The following is a 26,733-nucleotide window of genomic DNA, read 5'->3' as shown; positions in this document are numbered from 1 at the left end:
CAAATGATCATGGAAATGAATAAAATACAATTTATATGCGTTAACCAAGTCTTCATTAATTCATAAAAGAAACTACTGGAAATGATTTTGAGCCTTTTTTTTCGCTTAGCACAACTGTTTCTATACTCAAGCGGAGTTTATTTCATTAAGTCAGCGACTAAAACGCTACCGATGGTCATAAATTTAATACTTTTATAACTAATTTAACTAAGTATTTTCTAATAAAGCAAGTGCAAGTTTCCATTGAATGTGTCTAAAGTTAAAATATTCAGCTTTCTAACCTATAAAACTAAATAAAATATAAGCAAAAGCAAAGAGAATCAACTAACAAGAAACGCTCAATCCATGTTAAAAAATTGCGCATTTCTAGTTTATATTTGTGAGGATGACAAAATTAATTGTTCTCAACCACTTCAACCTGATTTTGGTTTCAAATTAGATGTAGTATTAGATGAATGAGGTATTTTCTGTCGATTATTAATAAAGAAGTTAACAAAACAAAGCCGGTGTATGCTCATCAATAAATAATTCAACACAAATCAAACATATTTGAGAAAACATCAAGCTGCAATACCTTCTCAGTGAATACAAAAGAAAACAAAGCAAGAAGCAAAGGGAAAAAAACAAAATAAAAAATAACGAACAAACACTGAAGTAAACAATACAATTGGAACACTAGGTGACGTCGAACACAAAACCTCGAAATGCAAAACTTCTCCCTATGCATTGAACACTGCAGATTAATCGATTTTAATTGAGCTGAAGGTTTATTTTTTCGCATTCCCAAAATATATGATTTAAATACCTACAGTTTATTCGAAAAGAAATTTTATGACCCAGGAGGCGAACCGTAACATCATATCATATATCAGTGAACGAGAATTTCTCAAAAAAAAATATTTAGCATAATTTTTTTTCCAAAATAACATTTTGCAAAACACTATAAGACATGTTTTAGCAGAGGAAATAATAGCACTAATTATTATTTCTGTGGGAAGCGAAGAACTTTGGCATAAAAACTGTACTGTCCCAAATGCTCAAATAGAATACTTCCGAAATGTCAAAAACCTTTGCTGCTTAGAATCGAAAATAAAAATTTTTATTCGCCCGATGCTACATCTGTTTCAAAACCATGCGGTTGAAATAGGATAAATAAATAACTGAGTATATTACTACAGACAATAACGCAAAAAAATTCCTAGGTAAAATTATCAAAACAAAAATAGTAGTGTCGATGTCGTTTCTAGTTTTCAATTAATAAAAACAATCAGAAAACTGTGACTAATACTTGATCTATACTATTTACTTGTTCTTAGTTGATAGATATGCAAAATAAAAATTAACGAAAAAATTTATTTATATCCACAAATTCTTTGTTAAAAATTATTTGAGTATAGAATAGTCAAACAACCGGTAATTTTAATACTATTTATTTCTCCTTAATTTCTAGATAACGTAGTCGATTTGGTTGATTTTTAGTGTGCATAATATGTAAATGTTTATTAAAAATAACAGAGATTCGACAAAGAATTTGAATGCGATAAGCAAAAATGCAGGAAGGTTTGTATATATATATATGAAGGAAATATTTCTATGAAAAAAAATTTAAACGAAATAAAAATTAGGTAGGTACATAAGTAATATTAGCCCTGTGCTTAAAAATTCAGGATCCACTTCTGATACATTGTTACTAGTTATTAGAAGAGAGAAATGCACCGAGGTAACAAGTTTTCAAAGTTCGACGGGACCTCAGTTTTAATTCCAATATATTTACAATATAGCATATTTGTTTGTTATCAGTACTATGTACATTGCTTTCAATGCAAAATAACTCTATACCCATAGCGAGCAAATTTTAAGCCTTCAAGTGCCATAAAAACTTTTCAATTAAGTTTTTCTTAAACCTCGAAACGTCTTTAATCCCAAAACATTTTCAATGACCGGTTAAACATAATGCCACTTAAAGCAGAAATTATAGAGAAATGAGAAATGCCGTAATTGTAGTGAACTAATTCTTCTTTAGTTCCAAAACTGTACATATATACATATAGTATCTACTTAAACAACATGGTGTTGGGCTGCTCTCTGTATTGATTATTTTTCATTAAAGACATAATGTAATCAATGTCAGAGAATAAGTGACTTATTGAAATGTTAAGAACATTCACAAAAAATGTAAAATTAAAATTTTTGTAGTGAAAAATTTACATAATTAATTACCAGCCGGTTTCATAAACCTTCAAACTTTCTAAATCTTGTATATTTTTTGACGTAATCAGTTGCGTTTGTTGATGAAAGTTTTTCTTGTGTATTATAGATAATAATATGAATCTATAGGTATATGATCAAAATACAAGACTTGCACATTATTATTGTCACAATTCTTATTGGCATCAAACAATGTACTTTCTGCAAAATGATCCGGTAGAAACTGGTTGTTAATAGAAATAAAGAGTTTTTGTTCAACTACCAGAAGAAATTATCACGACACGCATTGTGTCCTTGATTCTTAAGGCGGTATTAATCGTTCTCTGAAATCAACGTTTTATTGATTCTGATGCAATTATCCAGATGGCATTTAAGGTATTGCGATGTTCTATTATACAAAATTGATTCCACCGACGGGATGCAAAAAAGTCGGGAATTAAATGGCGAGATGCGGTTTAAAAATGTGTGACGACTGCCTGACTGACGAAGAGCTAGATGTCCAAATCGACTCTGACAATAAAATCGTGAAACGAAACAACGAATCGCATTCAGAACTGCGTGTCGAATTACAAAGATTGTGTTTTTAATCGCTCCAAGAGAAACGAGTTTTGTCTAGCAACAAAAGAATCAGTGTAAAATCAGTTCGGCTAGAGAGAGAGAGAGAGGACATTGGCAAGATTCCAAGATAGCACAAGTAAAATTCAAAGACCTTATACACACAAATATACTCACTACAAATCGCATAAATATTATTTATACGAACCGTGTAGTATAGAAATCCGGAAAAAATGAAGTATCTTCTTCATACGGTGGTGTCACGTTAAGATACATAGCACTATGTTCCAACATGTTATCTTTAAAATTTGATTATAAACACCAACATATCCAACCAACCACTAGTTCCAACTATCACAGCACGGATCACAATCACAGTTTCATATTTTCCCTGCGTCACACACGTCACATTAAAGCGGTCGGCGGTAGAGCAGCTTATCGTTGTTGCGCGTTTAAAAATGTGTATCCAAGAAAGCAGAGAGGCAGGCAGACAAGCAATAATAAGAAATCAAGTGCGGCGCACAACTTGTATAGCTACGTGTTCTCGACACGAAAACCGACGACTCAATGGCAAAGTCGACGTAGCCGTGCCGCGAGGTTCTCGAATGGGGTTAGTAGGTCGAAGTGACGCAGTCCGAAGACGCGAAAACACACGATCGCTAGAACAACTTCGAGGCCAACTCGAAAATAGTATTTTTTTTTAATCGCACTGACCTTAGTGTAAGGTGGTTTTTCATGTTCATGTATCAGTTTGTGGTAAATTTCGTTAAGGGACCTCGAAAAAAGTGCGAATTGCATGACAGAGCATAGCGGTCTTCCCAGAAGAGGAACGCTACTGGAAACTAGCTAAACAGGAAACAACTGCGAAACAGTCTTTATGGCATCTACAAATGTCTCTCGCATACAATATAGTACGGACTCAATTTCATTTATAACGAATTTTATATGTTTGTGTTATTATAAATCAATTTCTGATTATAAAAACTAAAAGCGAAATTTTACACAACCCACCAAAATTATGTAGAATCCTATAAATTTTTTAAAATGTAATAAAATCTAGAAGTGACGTTTACAGTGCTCCTAAATTATTGTCAATCTTCATTTAATAATCCAACAATAATTTTCTTTACAGTACTTCAAGTGTTATCGTTTTGAGAGTGTTTTGCACAAGTATTTGATCGAATTATTTAATAAATCCCTTTATGTGAAAGACTCGATTTCGAGCAATTGTTGGCGAAACATTCATTGCAATATCATATTTACTTATTAAGGAGCATTCATGGCATAATGGACAATTTCATAATTATCATTGTCCAATGGTATTTTCTTGCCTATGTGATGGTTATTTTCAATAAAAAATGATCACTTCATCATGAATATCAAAATAAGGATAAAATCAACTTAGAACTTTGTTCCAATAAGATAAATTAATTTTTCCTTGGTTTCAACATCGCAAATATATTAAATTTATTAGAATTCACAGAATAGAGCTGTAAATTTTACTTAAATTATTTAGATCTTTTTAATCATTTTTAGATTTTTCGTTCTTATGAATGTGAACTATTTCTAAAAATTATCTTTTTCGTGTATTAGATTCCGTTTCAAGAATTTTTGAATCTTTATAATTGAATTTGTATTTTTTTGATATTTCATGGTTCGTTAATGCAGTTCAATTTTTTTTATCGTACTAATGACCTTTTAGTCTATTTTCTAAATACTGAGATGTTTGCCCTATGTAGACAGCGTAACAATTAGTACAATGCACTTCTTTTATTTTTTGGTGTTTTAAATTTCAATTTAGTGAAATATTTGGATAACGTATTATGTCCTCTATGACTTATACTAATATCATATTTATTGAAATGATTCGATAATTGTTGGGAAAGTCCTTGTACATATGGTAAGAAAAAATGTTTTATGTTTTGATGTTTCTTTTCAGTTTTGTTTTTAAATTGATTGTAGTATCTGTTTATCCTTTTTTTAAATATGTTATTTAACATTTTTTCCGGATAATTATTTTCTTTCAATTTTCAGTTTTTGCTTTTTGAATAGCTAAGCATCTAAATTCAGGATCTGATAGTTGGACAGATCTATCAACCAAACTTATTATCACTGATCTTTTTTGTGACATAGGATGACACGAATTGAAGTTTAAATATCTTGAAAACCAAGTTGGTTTCGTATACCATTGTGTTCTTATGTTATTGTTAATTTTAAATAATGTTTTATTATTTTGCTCAATTTCTATTGTGAATTGAAGTTTTTCATGATAAGAATTGAATTTTGTATTTATGTTTTCAATTTGATTCTTTGGTATGGCAGTAATGCAATCATCTACATATCGAAAAAAGAATGGAATATTTATATCAAGTTTGCTTAGAACTGTTTCCTGAAGATCTTCCATTACCAATTGTGCTATAACACTTGAAATGGAAGCCTTCATAGGACAACCATCAATTTGTTTGAATGTTTCATTTTCATATTTGAAAAATGTTGTTGTAAGTGTGGGTTGTATAGCTTTTATAAATTCGTTTCGAGGTATTTCTGTATATTCTTTAATTTTGTCTAATTCTTTCATTAATACATTTTTTACAATGGCAATAATAATAATTTTGATACTTTTAATGTTTTCTTTGAAATCTCATGTGTTTTTGATATAGTATTTGTTTTGATATAAAATTTTTTTCAAAATATTTTTCAAATAATTAGATAATAGGGTGAGAGGAGTTTGAGGTCGAACTCGGTCGAAGGGGAATGTCAGGTTTGTGGAGTTTTGGTAAACCATATATTTTAGGGGGTAAGGCATTGTGAGTTTTCAATTTTTTTGCGTCTGATGGCGAAATAAAAAGTTGTTCTTCCCAAGATCCGATTAGATCATTATTTTGTTTTTGATAAGAATTCGTAGGGTCTTGTTTAATTTTTTTGTAAGTTGTCTTATCGTTTAATAATTTCATCATTTTATTATTATAATCTTCTGATTTCATGATAATAGTTTTATTAGATTTATCTGCTTTCAAAATTTTGATATTTCTATCTTTATTTTTGAATTCTTTCGTTTTAGTTATATTTTGAGGTTTGATATTGTTTTGTTGTCTTTTGTTTTTCAATGAAATTGAAATATTGAAATTAGTGATAATATTACAAGTATCAGATCTTATTTTATTTTGAATTTCGTTATTTAGATGATTGGTGTTGCATTCAATATCACATAAAATATTTGTCACAGGCAATTCTTTGTCACTAGAAATATTTTGTGCAAAATTGGAAAAGTCGAAATGTCAAAATTTGTCCTTCTTTTAAAAACTATCAAAAAAAAATAATTTTGAAACTGAAGAGGTCTAAAATCAAGAACATTTAGATGCATATATATATATATATATATATATATATATATATATATATATATATATATATATATTAGACATTATTAAAATGAAAATCTAAAACATTTTTCTCATTAGTTTAGTCTCTAGATTGCTAATGTAAATAAGGCGATATAAATGAAGGCCTTTCAGACAGAGAGTGGAGGATAAAATTAGTTGTAGAAGTGCCCAAATGTATTTAAGTATCCCTGTAACTAGTTAGAACAGAAGAATACATGAATTAAATTTTAATATGATAATTCCTTCACTTTGAAATGCATACATTCAAAATACCGTTTCATTACGTTACACTTTTTCAAGAATTATTTTTTCGCCGGGCAAACAATAGACACGCACCTTTACACTGGTGACGAGCTCAATTAACTCGTCATATGATGAAACTGATGATCTCATGTGTGACGTAAACAATCTTACTTTCATTCTTCACATTCGATAGACTTTTAGGACTCCTTTGGTTACAATTTTTATCTTACGTTGAGACAATCAACAAAAGAAGCATGTCTCTTAATTTATGTAGGCAATTAAATTCAAATTTATGATTAAGGGACGCCAGAAACTAAGAATAATTACCGTAAAAAACCTCGCTCGGAATATTTTGTACATTTTCGTTGGTGCTAAACCTCTCATTTTGTAGAAAAAATTATAGAGAAGCACTTTAGTGCAACCTATTTAGTTTTTAAATAGTTTGTGTTTTACTGAAATTTTGAGTGAACATGAGGTAAAAACTCAAGTGGACTTAAATTATTGGGAAACAAACTATCGAAAAAATATTTTAATATTTTACGTGGATTGTATTTTTAAGTATTTATTATATTTGTCCATCAATAACTTGCACAAAAAACCATGAAACACTAAACATATGGTCATTTATTAGTTGTTATAACTGAATTTATAGTTCTATTGACGAATGAACTAACCTAGCAGATGTTTATCATTGGATCTAGGTGATAAACCTAATATCGGTAGACTGTCTTTAATGAGTTTTCATTAAAAATAGGCAAGCCTAGGAAGTTAGAACACCAACTAATAATGCAACATAGATTAGCATTTGTTATTTTTTGTTTTTGCTTTTGCATTTTTTGTTTTGATAAATTTTTTGCTCAGTTTCTAGCAATTTCCGTAATAAAATTTATGTGGGAATAGAATACGAAGTCAAACTGAAGTGTGTACTTTATTTGATGCAAAAAAATCATAAATCGGGAGATACTATCAGTGAGATAATCCATAAATTAAAAGAATACGATACGGTGATAAGGAAAGAAACATCATTTCTGCAGTGTGTCAGTTAAACAGACACTGAATATGTGAAGCTCGGCGTCCTTAGATGGTATAGGCAGGGGTCGTCAACAATAGAATATAGAAAGAATATAGAATAGGTCTATACTTGAAAACATTACAGCTAAACGCTATTTCTGTTTTTTAAGATTTGAAGACTAGCATTTCCATTTTAAGAAAAACATTAGGTAGTGCTACAACTTGGCCATTGTAGAAATTCACCTTATTGACTACAAATATGTCCAATGTATAATAAAATCACGTGTTTTGGCGTTTATTGTTATATGATAAGCAGTAATTATTTTTTCTCCCGACATTCACGCATTTTTGTATACTAAACTTTGTGATTTTAAATTTTTTTATTTTCAAATCCTGAAAAAATACTGAAAATATTCTTTTCGATTTCCTATTAAAGGAAACAAATAGGCAGAATTATAGATAGTACAATCCGCGTTGGATGTGTCAATCCCACACATATCCTGACAATTTTAATGTATGAACTCGAATAATGTGTATTTGAATACTTTTTCATCAATAACAGCTTGAATATTTAAGCGTATTTAAATTTGTTGCCACGGTTATTTGTAACACCAAAGTATTTTTATTTGCTTTTTTTTTTCATTATTTCTTACTTTTAGACAATAACGGTGCCCCAAAAATATATATTTAAATGGTAGTACTTTCTACAAGATCGATTGGAATCACGCCGATTTTATCAAATTGCCACTACCTTACAGTTTCGCACGCTATAAATCAATTAGACTATTTCCTAAAACGTTACTTAATGTTTTGAAAAAAAAAACCCGCTCATAATCAGAAATTAATATTTAACTATCCTCCTTATTTGTTACGGGATTACTGTTAGGATATGAATTATTGGAAATTTTTCAAACTGAATAAGTGCATTCGTCGGATGTAACGTGATTTTGATCAAACCTCTGTATTATATCATTATATCATTCAAATACATAGAACAACATAAAATTTGTTATTTTCCGAACTAACAAAGGAACAAGACATTTTTATTTTTAAATATAGTTTTCTTAATTTACTCAGTCCAACGATGCTCTCACCTAGTCAGATCTGGTGAATATGGTGGTCACATTGTTTCACTTACTTTTTCCTGGAGTGATGGATTTAGGTTTTATCTATAGTTATAAATCGACGCGAGAAATCTTACTCACTTTGCGTCAATAAGGCCTGGGAAATGTTTGCACTTTTGGTTCAAAGTGAGAAAACGAGGCTTCGACGTGCGGATAGCTCACGCACGTATAACTCTTCGGTCCGTATTAGGCAATTTAGATATGCCTTAATCCAATGATCTACCAATAATCTACCTCCACTTGCATTGGCGTAGGTCCTCACAACGACTTACCTATACGATTGCCCAACAGAAACTAAGCGCCCAAAGTTCCTGAAATTTTTCAATGCTTTCCAACATATATTGATAAGTGCTGACTTATTTTTTCAGATATACCTCGTACTATAAAATCAACAGAAAACATGATATTTATAGAAAAATCGTGCAAGCGGATTTGGCACTCCATAATTAAGACTTATTCTGTATATAATTATTTATTGAGCTCATTTATATTAAACCTTAATATTGAGATAACGTCATTTAACAGTAGTTTTATCGTATTTCAACAATATTTCTCATATTCCTCCCTGATATAAACTGATCTTCGAGTTATTTACTCAGGTTTAGTGATTAAAATAACTCGATTAACACTGTTCTTACTAAATGTTTATCTCTTATAACTTTTAAAAATAAATTAATAATATCTTGACTGCCTATGTATCGATTCATTTATTATAATTAAGATTATTGTGAAAAAGTGCGATAATGCAGTTAACCGGAAAACAAAGGCTTATCAGAACCTACAAACCTACTTTTTAAAGGGATTCAATGTTATCTTTATAATATATAAACGATGTGAAAAATTACATTGGTTCTATTTAAAACACCATAATATTAACACTGTAAACAATAAATTGATATCAGATATAAATTTCAAAAATAACGTTCTTGCATCCGCTAGTATATAAACCTGTTGGTAAATTCACTAGTCAAAACTGAAGAGCACTTTTAAAAATGTTCAATTTCCTTCTCGCAAATGCAGCCAAATTAATGCATACAGGTTACAAAATTGCACAAATTTCAATGATATCTTATGATATCATTGAGAGGTTTGACCCAAGAGCAACTTTTCAGAAGTTAGCAACACACTATAGTGATTATAAAAAATTGTTACAATTTGTAGACAAAAACTAAGAAACAAACATAAAAATAACTAAATAAAGATAAAACAAATGGAATAAAATTTCAATATACAGAATAAAACCATATTGAGTAACTAAATTATAGGTAACAGTAATAGGTAATAATTGGTAAAAATTAAATAAGTATGCAGCATGCCAAGAATTAAATATTATTATTAGAATAGAAGTCGTTTACTCAAATTATTGCGGAATGCGGGAAAAGATGATATCTATTTAATTTCAATTGGCAAGTGATTGTGCATTTTGTTTGCATTGTAAAATATTGAGCCCTTAACTAAATCTGAACGTGGAGTAGGTAGGTAAAGATCGTGCTCCGCGTTCCTAAGTGGATAGCCGTGCAACGGTCTTTCTGAAATTGGAGAAGCGTGCTTACGAATTAGGCAAACAGAGTCAAAGATGAATACGGAATGAAGAGTCAGAATTTTTAATCTTTTAAAGAAGTCCCTGCAGTGAGCCCTGCTGTTAAGTCCGAGTAAATGTCTAACAGCTTTCTTTTGTGGTTTAAAGATTCGCTCAAATTGAGACGCACCACACATACCCCAGAAGGGAGATGCGACTCGATAACGGCATAATAGACTGTTAAGGTAGTGGATAAGTTCAATTATTTGGAAACTTATCTCAGCGCAAAACAGGAGGAACTTAATTTTTTAGATTAGGCGGCGCAATGTGTAACTCCCATTTCAAGGAATTGTCCACAACAAGGCCTAAAAATTTTACAGATTCCACGATGTCAATGGTAGTTTTATGTAATAAAAAAAAGGCTGCAATGTACTTTTATAGGAGAAAACTTTGGTTTAAGAAACATTAAGACAGAGAAGGTTAGAATCGCACCATGATTTAAGGGGGTTTAGGTCACCAGATATGGTCCTATGAAGTGCCGTGAAATCAGGGCTGCTCCAAGAGAAACTAGTGTCGTCTGCAAATAAACATATTATACGACTGATGTCTAGATAGGCGACGTCGTTTATAAACAGAGACAAAATAGGGCCTGGTACTGAGCCTTGGGGCACTCAACATTCTACTGACGTGCAAGATGATATCGTTGTATCAACCCTTACAAGCTGACTTCTGTTGGTAAGGTATGACTTAAACCATGCGAGAAGTGTTCCTCTGAAACCGTAGTACTGCAATTTGTTAATTAAAATATTATGATTAACATAATCAAAATCCTTAGAAACATCACAAAAAATTGTTGAAGTGGAGTGATGGACGTTTAGGCTAGGGTAGACATTATTAAGAAGGGAGAAAATAGCATTATTTGTGCATTTGTTACTTAAAAATCTAAATTGATGGGTATTGAGTATTTGAATTTGATAAAAAGCTTCTTTTTGACCAATCTTTCTATGATCTTAGATAACGTGGGAAGGAGTGCAATTGGGCGATAATTCCACGCTTGTTTCTCCTCCTCTGTGAAGAGGTATAATTATAGCGATCTTAAGTTAATTCTAGAGTACTTGAAATGTTTCGCATTATCCAGTTTTGGAACGTTTTTAGGTATTTGTGATTCCTTTTTTTGGTACAGTCGAACTCTAATATATAGAATTGAATCGTGGGTACAAAAAGACACAGAGTAGAATAATAGCAGCAGAAATGAAACAACTAAAGAAAACAGTAGGGAATGAGAAGGTGGACAGGATAATAATGGAAAAAAGTAATAATAGAAGAAATCAGGAATCAATAGTTAAGAAATGTTTAAACTGGTAAGGCACATAAAGACAATAATACAACAAAGCCTTATAAGGAAAGGGGCGGAAGCAAAAAAACACAAAAAGAAGGAAACGAAGACCTTGGCTGAAACAAGTAACGTCAAATGAAAGAAGTAGCAGAAGAAAAAATTGATAAAAGGAGAGTGATAACTAAAGCCCCAATAATTTTAAAGAAAAAGAAGAAATATTCTTTCAACAGCTGACCTATTTTCATTTGTTGATAGCTGGTGATAAAACACAAGAACAAGAACTAAAAAAGAAGAAAACAATTGTCTTCTTGCATGATAATGCACCTGACATCAAAAAGTCGATGATTTTTAATGAATACTTGCATTTGCATATATTACTTTATTATTTTAGATACTACTGTAGGTATAATTATTAACTACGAAGAATTTTCTACGAAATAACTGTTCATTTCCGATTGCCGGGCACCATTAACTAAAAAAAGATTATCAAAAACACATTCGCATTCAATATAGTCTTTTTACAATAAATTAGACTCAAATTGTTAGAGAAAGGTGTCAAAAACAAATTTCATTTATTAACAACATTGCTTAGATACGGAAGTGACAATCAACCCAGGTTCTTGTCATCCATACCTTTTATTGTACGTGTTTAATGTATAAAAAGTTCTTGATATAGTCAGTCTTTTACTAATTATACCAAATTCGGTTTTATTACTCTATATTGATGAATACATGGTTTGTGTATGTTGTTTGTGTACCAGGAATTTGCCATGGTAAAATATAATTTTAAATAATAAATGTTTGAAGCCCTGTAAGTAATTAACCATATTATTTTCTAATTGTGCGACTCAATTACAGTTGCATATATATAATACTTGTATTAAATGCATAGAACAAAAGTTTCGTTAATATTTTAGCTTTTTTATTCAAAACGCTGCATATACTGGTAACTATTAATTTAATAATAATTAGTATTGATGCGATAAAAAAATGCCAGCACAAATTTGATAGCGGTGAGATTGAAAATTTCATCTAATCAAATCAAGATAAGTGATAAAATTGTTAGTGACTATAACGGGTGTGGGAGATTTATCGCAACGTTACTTCTAAATGTAGCAAAGTAAATATTTCGATTTAGTTCCAGACATAACTTATTTGAAGATTGGCTCGAATACTCAACTTGAAATGAGTATATCATCCATATTATGGAAAGCACTAAAGTCGCACATTCTAAAATTGGTTGTGAAGTTTTTTCAAGTTTCAAACCATTTGGTTACGAGTAAGGTGGCAAATCAATCAATGAATCTCATCATTTAACTAAAAAGATCTATAAAGTCCTTAAAAGTCAAGGTTCTCCAATATTAATAAGAGTTGTAACTATTTTGACCAACGAGGAATTATATAATTTGAATGGATTAAAACTTTTAATAATAAATTGGCTTATAAAAATTCCAACAGATTCAATTAAGATTTGGTCTTATTGTCAGAATTGCACTAAATATCCTTTCAACTTAATCTGTAACATTATTCGTAAATGATGAATTTGTTTTAAGACAACTATCTGTGATTTATAATGACACATAATTGATTGTCTGCATTGGCTATGATTTCTATAGAACATACGGTTTGTATTTGCTATTATTTTAATTACGATGTAGATAATAGTGACGATATCTACGCAATTATGTGTTTTCGCATTCTTAGCTTAAAAATAATAATATTCCAAAATTTGCACCTCCTACTGGATATTTTTTCTTATAATACGTATCTAACTTCATAATTCAAGTAGTATCTAGTCCCAAATGTACGAACTTATCGAATGTAGTGAAAAATACAGAATTAGCTACAGAGAAAGGATAAAATTCCACACTACCCGTATCAAAGGTGTCGGAACAGATTAATGGTGATGAAATTGAAACATAATACAAGGGCGGTTTCACGGAGCAGCGCCTTTTTTCCAATAAACTTTTCTCTCAGCTCTACTTATTTAAGCTAGCGAGTTTCCAAAGTAGAATATTTTGGAAATCCCTTTCCATTTGCCAGAAAACGCTTTCTACTGAGTCTCTTTAGAAGTTTAGAAACAGAAACAGAGGAAGCCATAGAAGTTTCTGTAACAATAGCGGACGGATAGGAAAACGCATCGCGCGCAGTGGCTATGACCTTATTGGTCGAAAAAACTTTTTCTTAGTTAGGAGTATGTTCCTCAGATGAATCCCATTGTTTACGGTGTAGTTTTAATTCTAAGAAACAATACTTTACCTAAGTATCCTCTACTATGATATATCGATGGAAAAATAATTTGGATTACGTTTGAAGTTATCAAAGCATTTGTTGCGAGCGCGCTTTTAATCAGCACTAAGCAAGCGTGTCATAAACTTTACAGATAGATAATTTTGACAGGTGACATCAGAAACTAGGGGAATACTTCAAATCTAATCACCGTAGCGAGAGTCTTGTCAACATCTGAAAAGTTACTGTTCCGTCAACTGTCAAGTTAAATGGTCGAAAAAAAATATATCCATTCTTATCCACAATTGTTAAATGGCCCAATCGAGCCCTATATACTTTGAATAAACAAAATCCGGATTCCAGGGCCCGGGCGGTGAATTCAAACATACGATACGTTACGTTTGATTACCAAGATATTAGCGTGGGTGCGAAAGGATGAAACTATATTCAAAAACTTCGTAGATATCCACGACCATGTTTCCAAACTTCAAATTGTATTTATCTGCTACTTACCATTCTTATCGATAGGCCGTACACTATACCTGCGTATCGTTTTTTCATTTACAATTCCAGAAACTGTTTTAAGGGAACAATAAAAATTTCCATTTCCAGAATACCAGAGCGTATGCGAAATAAAGGAACGAAAATCTAAGTTTACTACCAGTACATATTTAAAGGAATCGATAGTCCATGTTGACTTTATTGACTTAATGTTAAAATGCAAAATCAACTAACTCGGACATGAATGGTAATGTTAAATCACAACCTCCATAAAATTGCAAAACAGAGTGAAGGGGTTGTAGAAAATGTACAAACAGTTATGACAGGCGACCACCGAGAGATTTCGAAATGTTGTGCGTGACATGGGCAAGGCTTTTGAATTCAATAAGTTACGTTATGTTTCTAAATCGCTTTGATTTTAGGTCTCTTTCGTTTTAAAAGACGTTTTTTTTAATTTTTGAAAAATTATGGTGGCTGTGGGTCCGGTATAACAGATTCAGTCTTGTTTCTAGCGTGAGTCTATACATAACAGATCACATGTGACGTGATGATATTAATGGGTTGGGATCGGAACAAAGGAATCAGCCTAGGTACCTACTTAGCTATAGTATTTCCGCCATCCAATCTGGGGGTTTGTCTCACCCATATGTTATTAAGATTGAAATTGAAATTATTCTCTATAAGTTTTCAAAAATATTGTGTTGTGTCAAATGGAATTAAACTCGTTTTAAAGTAATTAATGAAATAGCAAAAACAACTGTTGAATGTAACATTTCTAAGCAAGGTTTTCATCCAATTGTTTATGTGATTTGCACAATAGTGCAATTAGAGTTGTAGCAATGTTACTGAAATTTAAGAAATTTGGACGGATGTCGTATGTCGAAACTGTCGAAATAGTTGTCGCCAAAGTCAATTATTCAATCGAGAAATTTATTCTCCTGATTGAAGAATTGTTTGTTAAAATATCCGCTATAAAATAAATCGTTAATCCACAGTGATTCATGGAATTTACAGAACAAAACTGAAAGTAAACTTTCACTCTATCAGCTTAATTACAACTGACATTCAAATATTAATTATTGATAAAATAATAGTTTCCATTAAAAAAACACGTATTTAACCGTACGTATTACATATTTTCAAACTTTTTGTGATATAAGTATGAATGACAGTTACTCTATATAGCATGGAATAGAAACCTTCGAGGAATTCAAATTGAAAGTTCGGAAATAAAAGTGCTCTACTCATAAAGGAGTGATGTGGATTGAACCTTTTTGAGCAGAATTTTAGTGAAGAATAGCAATGTGAGTGGCTACCCATCGGAATAGCTTTTCTTCTAAATATAACCACCACTAGAAGATCTGACATAATCGTTTGGGAATTGGGAAGACGAATATTGGTGAAACTATAAGTGACATCCAAGTTCAAGTATATAGTTGAGATTAAAGGGTTAAAAGCAGAATTTAGAATATATAATGCGCAAAAATTTTGGCTTCTTTTTAGGTGAATAATTTCTATTGATTGGAATTAATTTTAGCTTAGCTTTAGGTACAAATGACGTCTCAGAATCTGGAAGCTAAATATTTGTGCAGAAGATAATGTCTTTTATTTTGATTATGTAATGAAATTGTACACATGGCGTTAACCTTCAACTATTTGGAGCATTTAAATATCAAAATATATTTTCAAGTTTTGAGAACTACATTTTTCTCAAAAAAAAAAAAATTTGTTGAAATTGAATTTTTCAGTCGACTCAAGACATTTGGATGTCTTAAAACAAGGTGAGACAGGAACAATATAAGTTAAATCAGAAGTTGACTTGAAAGTGTGTCCAAAGATTTTAGAAGATGCTGAATGCAGCGAAGAGCAAGAGATGATTTCAAGAAGCAGAAATTTTGTTGTCACGATAGCAACAAAGAAGAAATCCGTAGTAGAAAAATTACGACGACTAATATTCATTTCAGAAAAAGATTGTATCTACATCGAGTCATTTTCAATACATTTAAGAGTATTTAGTTAAATGCTGAATATTTCCAAAATAACAAATCTCATTACATCAGGAGAGAGAGAGAGAGAGAGAGAGAGAGAGACAAAGAGAGAGAGAGATTTTAATCGAAACTTCCGCTCAGTTCACGTAACCAAACATTTAGTATAAAAAAATAAATAGAATTGTCTATTAAACTTATTATTCCTAGAAGCTAAGAAACCCGTAACTTTAACATTTTCAAAATTCACATCTTACATAGAATTCGTATTTTTACTTCTCTCCAACCGTGTATATTAGCAATTATCATTAACTCACCTACCTGTAAGTTGGCTTATGGTTTTATAGAATAGTCTTTGGCAATACACAGGCAAAACAGCAGTACTGAATACGCATAATTATGTATGTATCTATACACTATTGTGAAGAATATTTTATTTATCCAAATATACAATTATAATGAAATTTTAAATATATGAGCTTTTATTGATTCTGCTGAAATATATTATTCCGACAGTTTATTGACAAAGTTCTCTAGTTGATGGAAAAAGAAGTAGTAGAGGATGGCAGTTTATCGAGAGCCAAAAGTTCGATTGAGCCAACCTGATACACGTTTCTAAATGGCATTTACATTTTTGTGCAGATAGCTTTGTTGATCAATGTTTGTTTATCTTAAAAGTTACATACAATTGAAAATGAGTAAAAGGCTATAACGTATCATAAATACACATAAAAGTTTTTTAAGATGAAAATGCTGCAACTGATCGTACCGTATCGAGCGTGATTGGTTTGAATGTTACTGTGGTGAACATTTGGTTGAAACATATGTGCCTCGCTTTATCCGGTCTCCCATTGAAAGAAGCCCATGAAATTTTGCAACTGGTCGAAGTTAGAAAATATTTAAGCTGTCAAGACATCGCTGATGCACTGATCATCAAGAGTTTGGAATAATTTGAAGAAGGTGCGATTTACAAAAAACTCGATATTCGAATCCCGTCTACGTTGACTTTGTTAGAACGCAATAGTATGGAGTCAGTACTCAAGAGGTTGCGAAAAACTGTTACGAGAACGCAAACAATCGTAGTCGAAGGGTAGCGAAGTGACACAAATGACTTAAAAGCCCGCATTGACGGTCCGTAAGGTATATATACAGTAAAAGAGAAATAAATTGTATCTATACCATGAAAATTTTAACAGTGTCACACCACAACGTCAGTTCACACACATCTTTAATAAATATCTCGAAATTGACTTGATAGAGAAGTTTTAGTAAGAGTATACCTACCGTATAGCATAGATATTAGACCATGTTTCCGCCAAATATATTTCTGAAAATAAGGCAAAGTAAAGTACTTTCAGAAATTGGGATACATTTAATTAATTTTATACACTGAAAAAAATATTAACTACCAATCTCTCTTATTAAAAAATAGTCGTGATACGCCCTAACCAGATCGTAAACGTAACTACGAATATATTACACATGCGTTCAGTTGAAACTAATACATGAGTACGCATTTTTTAAACTACAATTTTATACAGTCAAAATTACAGTTCCCACCACGCATCATACCATCCTGATATCATGTTTTGAAATATAATTCACAAAAATACCATAGCAAACAATATATGCTAATTACATCCACTTAGTTCCCATCTGCCTATTTGATTTCCCATATACGAGTCTCACTTCCTGTGTTGTAGGAGAACACGAAATAATACCATGTTTGCCTCTTACTGTTATTATTAAGCTGCTTGTTTTCGTATATATACCAGATGTGTGTCGTCTTCTTGGTTCAATCTGGTCTCTTTGAGTTAAGAAAAAAACTAGATATTGTAATAAATGAGGGATAGACAGTACATCTTTTGTTGTAGTATACTCGAAACTTAACCGTCAAATCTCATTATATGTGCACAAAAAGAAGAAAGAACAGACTTTTGCAAAAGTATGAAAATATATATTCTTTACTAAGGATTTATTATATTTCACCTAAATTAATGGCAGAATAGCATATTTGACATGACGAGAACTTTTAAAACTTTAGGGCAGACCACAGAACATACCCAATCGACTTGCATCTAAATTTCAGCAACACAAATTTAGTTCTGCCAATTACCAATCGTGACGCTAGCGTAATAAAAATGTGTCATTACTGTCAATGTCAATTGTCAAGATAAATAATCATTTGTTTAAATTTTCTACAAGCTTTTCTGATGTGTGTTCTAAATCGGAAGAATTTTGTAAAATACAATGCTCAACATCAAATTATCGCTTGTGTGAAAATCATTTTCTGGAAAGTGATCTAACAAATTACAATAGAAAACATTTGAAGATAAAAAAAACTAATTTTGAAACAGAAGAAACCTAAAATCAAGAACATTTATGTATGTAGTATTTATTTACATAATAACACTTTTAATTTTGTTTCTTAGAAAAATCTGTATTTAGTCAGTTTTTATTTTAAAAGTTATATTTTATTCACGTCCACTAATTTCCTTGGTTTACTGATGTATGTAAAAATTATTTAGTGAATAAACGTGTCCGCGTTCTAAGATGTTTTTTGTGAATTCAGGAAACTGCGAAATCGGAACCGGATGGATGGAAATGTTATAAATTTAAATGAACTGCGAAAATAGATTAGTTCTGCCACCTATCATCGAGGGCACAGGTATCGAAAATCCGCCGTGTTGTTTCCACTGAATAACAACTAAGTTTGCATTTCTTCGTAGAGTATGTTCTGTGGAGCAGACAATACCTAAGTAAAAGATTGAAACGGTTTAGCTGCCATTAGTTTCCAGAAATAATCTCACACTTTGGATATACTCAGCATGTGAGTGACTCGATGTGTGTCTCGTTCAATAGTTCATCAAATAGTCTTCCTTCATCAAATATTGTTTATCCCACCAAAAATATTTTCGTATAAGATGCTACCGAGACGAGATTCTATGGCTCGCAATATCAATAAAAGATCAGATTTTAAGTAAAATTAAACTTATAGCTCTCTATACTCTTCAAGTCCCAACTTTCACAAACTCTACACCTAAGTTAAAATATGTCTAGTCCGTTTTGTTTCCACTATTGTATAACAGAAAGGTACTGAAAGGTGAAGAAATCTTTCAAACGCTTTACGCTCATGTGACGCTAGTGAAACGATCAATTCGCATATTTTTACTAAGGTGTTAAATTTGTAAAGAGTTACAAACTTGGATCAACATGAAATCTGATAAACTTTTGAGAATGCGAGCTATATGTCTTAGCAACTTTTAAATTATTTTTGATGGAATTTTATTCCTTTTTGTAAGTTTTTTAGACAATATTTTTCAAATTTCCTTCATTTTCTTCCCTTTTATTTGAAGTTAGGTTATCTTTTAGTCGATATTCGACTATTGCATTGCTGAAGTTTCCACAAGAGAACGAGGATGACTAAATATTAATAAAAGCATTATTCAAATTAAGGATTTATGTATGGTAACAGCAACAACAAAGTAGAAACTTTTCGAGAGGACGAATGATCTATTAATAATTTCAAATTTTAATTTTAGAGACCTCGAGTCGAAACGTCCACTACAACAATGTTTACCTTCACTTCGGATTGAACGCTCTCTTCAGAAACACTAACTAAAAATCCCGAAATATGTATTTTTTCCTCATAACAAAAATCCCTTATATGAATTTTTACAGCGTCTGCGTTTTGAAATTTTTTTTTGTGTACTTTTTATATTTCTTATTACATAAAATATTTAAATGAACAAGGAAATAACTATAACATAGATTTTCCGTGTTTTTCGAAATAAAAAATATATTTTGAGGAATGTTTTCAACAAATATTGGCTTCTATGAATAGAAATTTGAAACACGGTAAGAAAAGTATAATTACACACGAGTGTAAGAAAGTTAGTTTCTATAAAGTTGTGCACGCTATTTATTTTACTAAAACTAATGAAGTATGAAGCATGCTTATAGCCGAAGCCCAAAATCTCAGTATCCAAATGAATCGTAAAGCAACGCGTAGTGATTAAATACGACGAGTGATTAATATACAAAAAATTATTTGGACGATTAGTACCACGACCAGATGCATACAAACGAACTCAAAATGATATTTGCAGTCGTCTTTAAACGAATAGACAAGACTAATAAGCAAGATTAGTAACAATGGATGAGTTATAGATCCATTACTACGAGAATGATATATAGAGTGAAAACATTGAGGTTCACCATCACCAAAAAATTTAAGACGCAGACATCAGCAGAAAATGTCCTAACACGCTATTTTGTGATGGCGAAGTTTTCACTTCATCAGATTACCTGCTAATGGAAGCCACACGTAGAAGTGTTTATTATGCCAATTTAGTTCTAAAATTAGGCGAGATGGCAATAAAATATTGTTCGTATTTTTCACAATATTCTATTTTCATTCTTTAAGAATATATTTAATCTTTATTTATCTAAGATTGTCCTGCTACTTCCGTGCCTTCATTATAGATATATACGTTTCGCAGAACTAACAATTTTATTAAGGATGTATATATCATACCATGAGATGCTGAACTTATTTGAACAGAGAAAATCTAAGGCTGCAGTGAAAACAAGTCCAACATAAATTTAATTAGAAAAATATTATTATTATTATTATTATTATTATTATTATTATTATTATTATAAGAATGAATAGATTATATCGTGCGTTTTCATTTCATTTATTATTCGAGGGTATTACTGTACTATTATTCTCATATTAATCAATATTTACCATTAACTACTTAAAAATTCGGCAACTAGAAGCAAATGTTGTTCTCAATACAAAGTCGTTTATTATGGGAGTACACTAACCCCTATAATACTATACAAATATATATTTTCCTTTGTGAAACGTTTGCCTTTATATGAAGAATGGATTTATTCATCATAAAGAATTATTATATAATTATTCTTCAATTGTCGATTAAAATGCGATGTGAGCTACGATGGGTGATGCTGTATTTGAATAAATAAAAATACAATTAATGATAATAGACACAATGGATACGGGTTTATTAAGCAATAACCAAATCGTATTTGATAATTTGTAAATAAATCCATGTGCGTATGGAACTTACTAACTTTATTCAAGTAGCAGCATTTATTGTTTTTTTACACGTTCATCCCAGTAGATAAAATTCAATATTTTTCTAAAATAAATTAGGAAAAATAAAGCCAATTATCACGTAATCTTTGATCGATGTTTTTAAATCAAAGGATAAAGGAGGAAGGTGGAGAAAAAACACTTGAAATGAATAGAATTTAAAAAAATGTATTAGAAAAACGTAGTAAAAAAAACGATAAAACTGAAAGAGTGTTTTTCTAAATAGAATAATCGAAAATAGTAAAGGAAAATTAGAAATGATAATCTTCAATGAAAATTTTGAAGAGCAGCCCGACATGGGAAAAAATTGAAACTTCAATTGCTGTCTCTCTCTTTCTTTCTCTGATATAAAAATATCAAAACTGCTACAACAGATCAAATTTATATGGAATACTAAAAAAGAGAATGATAAAATCATATACATATCAAAAATCCTTTAAACCATTGTCTCCATCAGTACCTCATGCGCGAAATGAAAGTGCTTTCGTATTAATAGCTAAAAAAAGAGGCAACTTCCGAAATAACAGTACCATCCCAATGAATACGAAACTGTGTAGATTCAAGGGTCCTAGCAACACATAACTGTATAATAATCCCAAAACTGTTAAGAGGTGTGATAAAAAAATAGAATAAATGAATCTGTATGGCATTAAATCTACTTCAATCCGTGGTGCCAAATGAGTTACATACTGTAATTACTTTGAAGACTGTTTACAAAAACAAATAATAAGATTTAAAACGAGAAATAAGGTGATAAGCACAAACATGAAATCAAAAACGTCCAAAACCCAAGGAGTGTGACAATGAGACATTATGAGCCCCTTACTATTAAAATTTTTCATGGATGAATTAATCAAAAGTGCAGAAAAGAAAACTACACCACTTAATATTGGATTCCGATAACAAAAGTGCATTAATATATCGGAAAACGCATTTGCAGTTGATACAATGATTATAGCAGAAAACCAGGAGGATCAACCAGAAAATTTAAACTAGAACCAAATATTGACAACAATCGAAATAAAAATCAACAAAAAGAAAACCAAAGTTATTGTAGTGGTAAATGTAAAAAAGAATTGACAACACAGTTGGATGAACTTATGAACAAGTTAGTAGCTTCCAATACCAGGAATTATGTTGGTAGGAACAGGAAGACAAGATTTACAATAAAATAAAAGAAAACGAAAAAGATATACTATGCATTAAGCAAAGACAAGAGTAAAATTGAAGCAGCAGATATGAAATACCTTAGAAAAATGAAAGGAGTAACTAATTCTTAGAAACGCGCATTTAAAAGAAGTTCTAAAGGTTGCAAATTCCAAGTTATTAATAAAAAAATGCGTATTCAACTTTACAAGGAATTGAAATATCGTCTTATGTAGATCCAGATTTCAAAATTAATACTAAAGTTGCGTCTATGGCTATCACTATGGGACAAGAATTTAGATTTCACAATGGAAATAGTTCAACGTCAAGATCGTGGATAATGTTCGATTGTGACGGCACAACGCGATCAATGCTTGTTCTATGGAGAACAACTGTAAACTTTTACATAGGTCCCCTAGAGACCACAAGTTTCTGAGCGGCAAAAATCTACCTTTCTGTTGAGATCTGTATTGCTCACCAGATTTAGCATCATGCAGAAAATAAATGTGCTAAAATAGAAACTTTTCGACACTTATATTCAGAAGGTCACAACAGAACAGACGAAAACCTTCCAGATATGCTTCTAGTCATAGATTTAACGTTACAACTACTTATTTATTAATAAAATAATCCAAGGCTAATTTTTGACCACACCTCGTATCTACCTACTTTTTTTCAATTCAAATTTGATTCAATTTAAGTGAGAGCAATAACTAACAATTTCTAGAATCAACACAAACAGTATGAGAATAAATATAATTGATATTTACCGTGATGCTGCTGAGGTACTAACCTATAAAAATAAAGAGAAATGAATTAGTATGACAAATATAGATTAATATCAATTATGGTAGTATGAGGAGTTTATGAAAAAATTAATATATATTCTGTGTACACTATTGTATAAGTTTTCGAATTTATCTAAAAATGAATTCTACAAGTATACAATGCAAATATGGATCAAAGGGAAGAAATAAGAAACAATGATACGGCTTGCAACTGTAAGTGTAGATAATATGTTTATTGAATTTAGTGAATTTCGAAAAAAGTTTTTAATCAAACATGCCTACAAATAACTGGCATTATAAGTTTGTTTTTGAACCACCGAGTGGGTTGGCATAAAGTACGAAAGCCTTAATCTTTAAATAACTATTGTGATGATCGGTCTGAGCAAATATTTACATAACAGAGAAAAGAGAACAAGGTGTGTCCGTATTTGGATATATTTGTATCAAAAAAATTATCATTGAATTTTGTAAATCGATGATCGGAAAGACAGGAAATAGATATTAAGATATCATTTATTCATTTATCAAAGAACAACAAAAATTTTTGCGCATATTATCATGTAAGAATTCTAGAATCAAAATCAGTCCAACACTTTTCCAATCTTTATGTGCTTTTTTAAAATGACTTTTATTTGCTCTTTTAACAGACTTCTTGTTCAGCGATAAAATTTTCGTTTGGTTGATATTTATTCTCTCGAAACGCTTTATTCAAGTCTGAAAACAGCCAGTAATCGTTGAGGATAAGACTGAGACAATATGGAGGATGCGAAACAATCCGATATTCAAATCGTGTCAAATTGTATTTTTCAATCGGTGTATGTTAGTTGATCCAGGACCCATATATGGTGAAATCACCATTTTCAGGACCTTCCATGTTTTCTGGACAGCCTGATCCTTGAGCACGCTTGTACGGTCACGTTAAAATCCCGCATACCCGTGAAAATGGTTGTTTTCCTAGAGATGAATCTCAATATTACTATTTAAAACAAGCCATTACTTGAATTTACTAGAAATATAATGAACGACCTATTGGATGGAATGGGTACAAAACTTGACACTGACGTTTTAGAGATGATACGTTAAAGGTAAAATATAAAGGCCCTGTAGGAGAAAACTTTGTGTCCTTTTCTATTCTCTTCTTTCAAGAAATTAATGGTGTCGATTTCTCCTGTCATGTGGTTTCGATAATGTAAACAAAATAGAGTAGACTTGCATTTGATTTGTCTGAAATGTTATTTCCTTCATAAAACTTCTACAATTTGAATATGTCCCAATAGTCAATAACATTGAGCGATCATTTGAACGGACCACTTTTCCGAGGGCTTCTCTTATTAAAACCGCCATTAGTTTCTTAGCTCGAGGCCAACCAATCGCGTGAAATACCGCTGGTGTCCAGACTCTCCTGTACAGTAAAATAGTTCTGGTGAAATCATAACATTTTTCGTAGAGAATTCTAGTACTTTTGGAACAGCTTACTGCTAGTTTCAAGAAACAGGTATGGATAGTGAACTGTCACAAACAGGTAAGTAGTGTCTATGTACATGGCTCAATGCAAGTTAATTAATCACTTAGCGTCATTTTTATCAACTTGATGTTATCTATGTTGGCAGACTCTAAGGTTATAAACTGAAAGTATAAAATTAACTTAACCCCGTCTGATGAAAATCTCTCCCCTGCAAGTGGTACGTTGAGGTTAGAAAACAGAAAATAGTTGCTGGTGGACAGATCTGGTGAATACAGAGGATAGTCAACGAATTAGTCGGTAAACATATGATTATCCCAAAAAACGGTCACTATCACTTTGTCTGCCTATGAAACAGTAATTGCCTTTTTGGGAGCACGATAGCCCTTTGTAATCAACAGTCTTGACTGTTTTTTTTTCAGAAAAGCAATAACAAAACATATTTCGAAAGCATTTATATTTCATTTCTTTTTAATATTGATTGACATTGATTTCGCACTGTCAATTTATTATATTATATTACTATTATTATTATAGTTTTGAAAGAATAGGTTACTTATATAGATAGACAACGCTGTAAAGTGAAATCGAACGGAAGACCGCAAAAAAAAACAAATAAACATAAACAACCGGTTTGAAAACTCGAATAAAATACTTGTATCACGGGTACTAGAATTGAGACATCTCTGATTGAATTTTTTGAATTTTTATGTTGAAATCCCCCTTAATAATTATTGATACAATGACAATATATTCAACCGAAAGTGCTCAGAATTTGACTCGGGATAAAAAATATCAAATTAGATCCTCTCCATTATATGTATTCATGATTTGATCACTTAACGAGCATGGTATCTTTTGGGTTGCTTCAAAATTACCACTGGTATATAGGTGGAAAATAAATATTTTTGATATGATAAATAGATTAAACAGAACCATAGTTTTAGATGTTTTTTCAACAGTAGTTGTATTGTAGTTGTATTACAAAAATGTCTTTAATAAAAGACTTTTGTCCACAAATGCGGTTGTTTCAACTCAAGTTAGGCATCAAAACCAGCATCAGGCAGCAAATGAGCATCAGGCCCCTCCCTAGGTGGGCGACAGAAGCGGCGCAACAAGAGCGTATAAGAATGTATAAGCATAGCAGCGTCATAAGTGGGCGACAGGAGCGGTGTTTGGCAGCGTGAGTTGAGAGCGTATTTTGAAATTCCAAATTATTCTTTTACATTTTTTCTCTGAACATCATAGTCGAACTGATCGATTGAAGAATAATTGACGTCCAGGCCATTCCACGTATGACAATTTATCCTTAGATGAGGTCCGTTGTTTTAACTATACTTTTGATTCTTGGCTTTGAATTTTTTAATACGAGCGAGCTCTTAATCAGCATTAAGCAATCGCAGCACCCACCATGCAAATAGCTTTTTAATATATTATTCAATCTTTCATGCAAAATATTGCATACTCGTTTGGTTGAAATATTTAGCTAATATAATAATATAATAATATAATAATAATAAATAGCTTTTTTACATACTTTTATTCAATTTTATTTACCATGATGAGCATGGGTATTCAGCATTATCCGTGTTCAGAGGGCCACTTTTAAAAAAAGAGAACCACTTCGAATAATTCTTTTTCATTCTTTTTGTGATATGACAGATGACATCAGAAACATAGCTGAAACTAACAATATAAAGACTGTAACGAAAGTGTGGTCAAACCCGCCTCGTATAATTGTTCTTAGAACATAACGTTTTCAATATTATCAAATATTTTCTATATATATAAAATAAAAATTAGAGGAATGCACAATTAAAAAAATTAATGTGTAAAAAATGTGCGCTGTGAGATATGTGATTAGAGAGTTGCGTGTTTAGTTTCGAAAATCCATTAAACTGTCCAAAATAATACATTGCTGCAACATAAATCATCGCATAACCAGAAATTATGCAAGTTGAATAATTTACTCTCAAGTTTATATACCTAAGAGAAAGATTTCACATATATACCAAGTTGGTATGTAAAGTTATGAACGTATATTTTCTGTCACTTTTTTGAACGTTCATTGTGCATCAAGGAAGCATTCTTAGAAAAACTCAATATGCTTACATTTTA

General features: G+C 31.2%; 1 protein-coding gene across 8 annotated transcripts in view; it reads right to left on the bottom strand.

The window, feature by feature from the left end:
• Positions 1-26,733, bottom strand: part of LOC130451829 (nuclear receptor coactivator 3) — a 366,138-nt gene that overhangs the window by 128,142 nt on the left and 211,263 nt on the right. The window contains exon 1 of one of the 8 annotated variants that reach the window (XM_056791121.1): positions 2,972-3,825. The exons of 5 other annotated variants lie outside the window; for them this stretch is intronic. In XM_056791121.1, the coding sequence (XP_056647099.1) occupies positions 2,972-3,057 (86 nt within the window). In that variant the 5' untranslated portion in view covers positions 3,058-3,825. Of the gene's footprint in view, positions 1-2,971; positions 3,826-26,733 lie in introns of those variants that run through there. 2 more of the 8 variants (XM_056791129.1, XM_056791130.1) reach the window with 2 other exon arrangements.

Source organism: Diorhabda sublineata, chromosome X (genome assembly GCF_026230105.1).
Source record: "Diorhabda sublineata isolate icDioSubl1.1 chromosome X, icDioSubl1.1, whole genome shotgun sequence".
Classification (NCBI taxonomy): Eukaryota; Metazoa; Arthropoda; class Insecta; order Coleoptera; family Chrysomelidae; genus Diorhabda; species Diorhabda sublineata.
The sequence above is the reverse complement of the archived record's forward strand: the minus strand, read 5'-3'. Positions and strand labels throughout refer to the sequence as shown.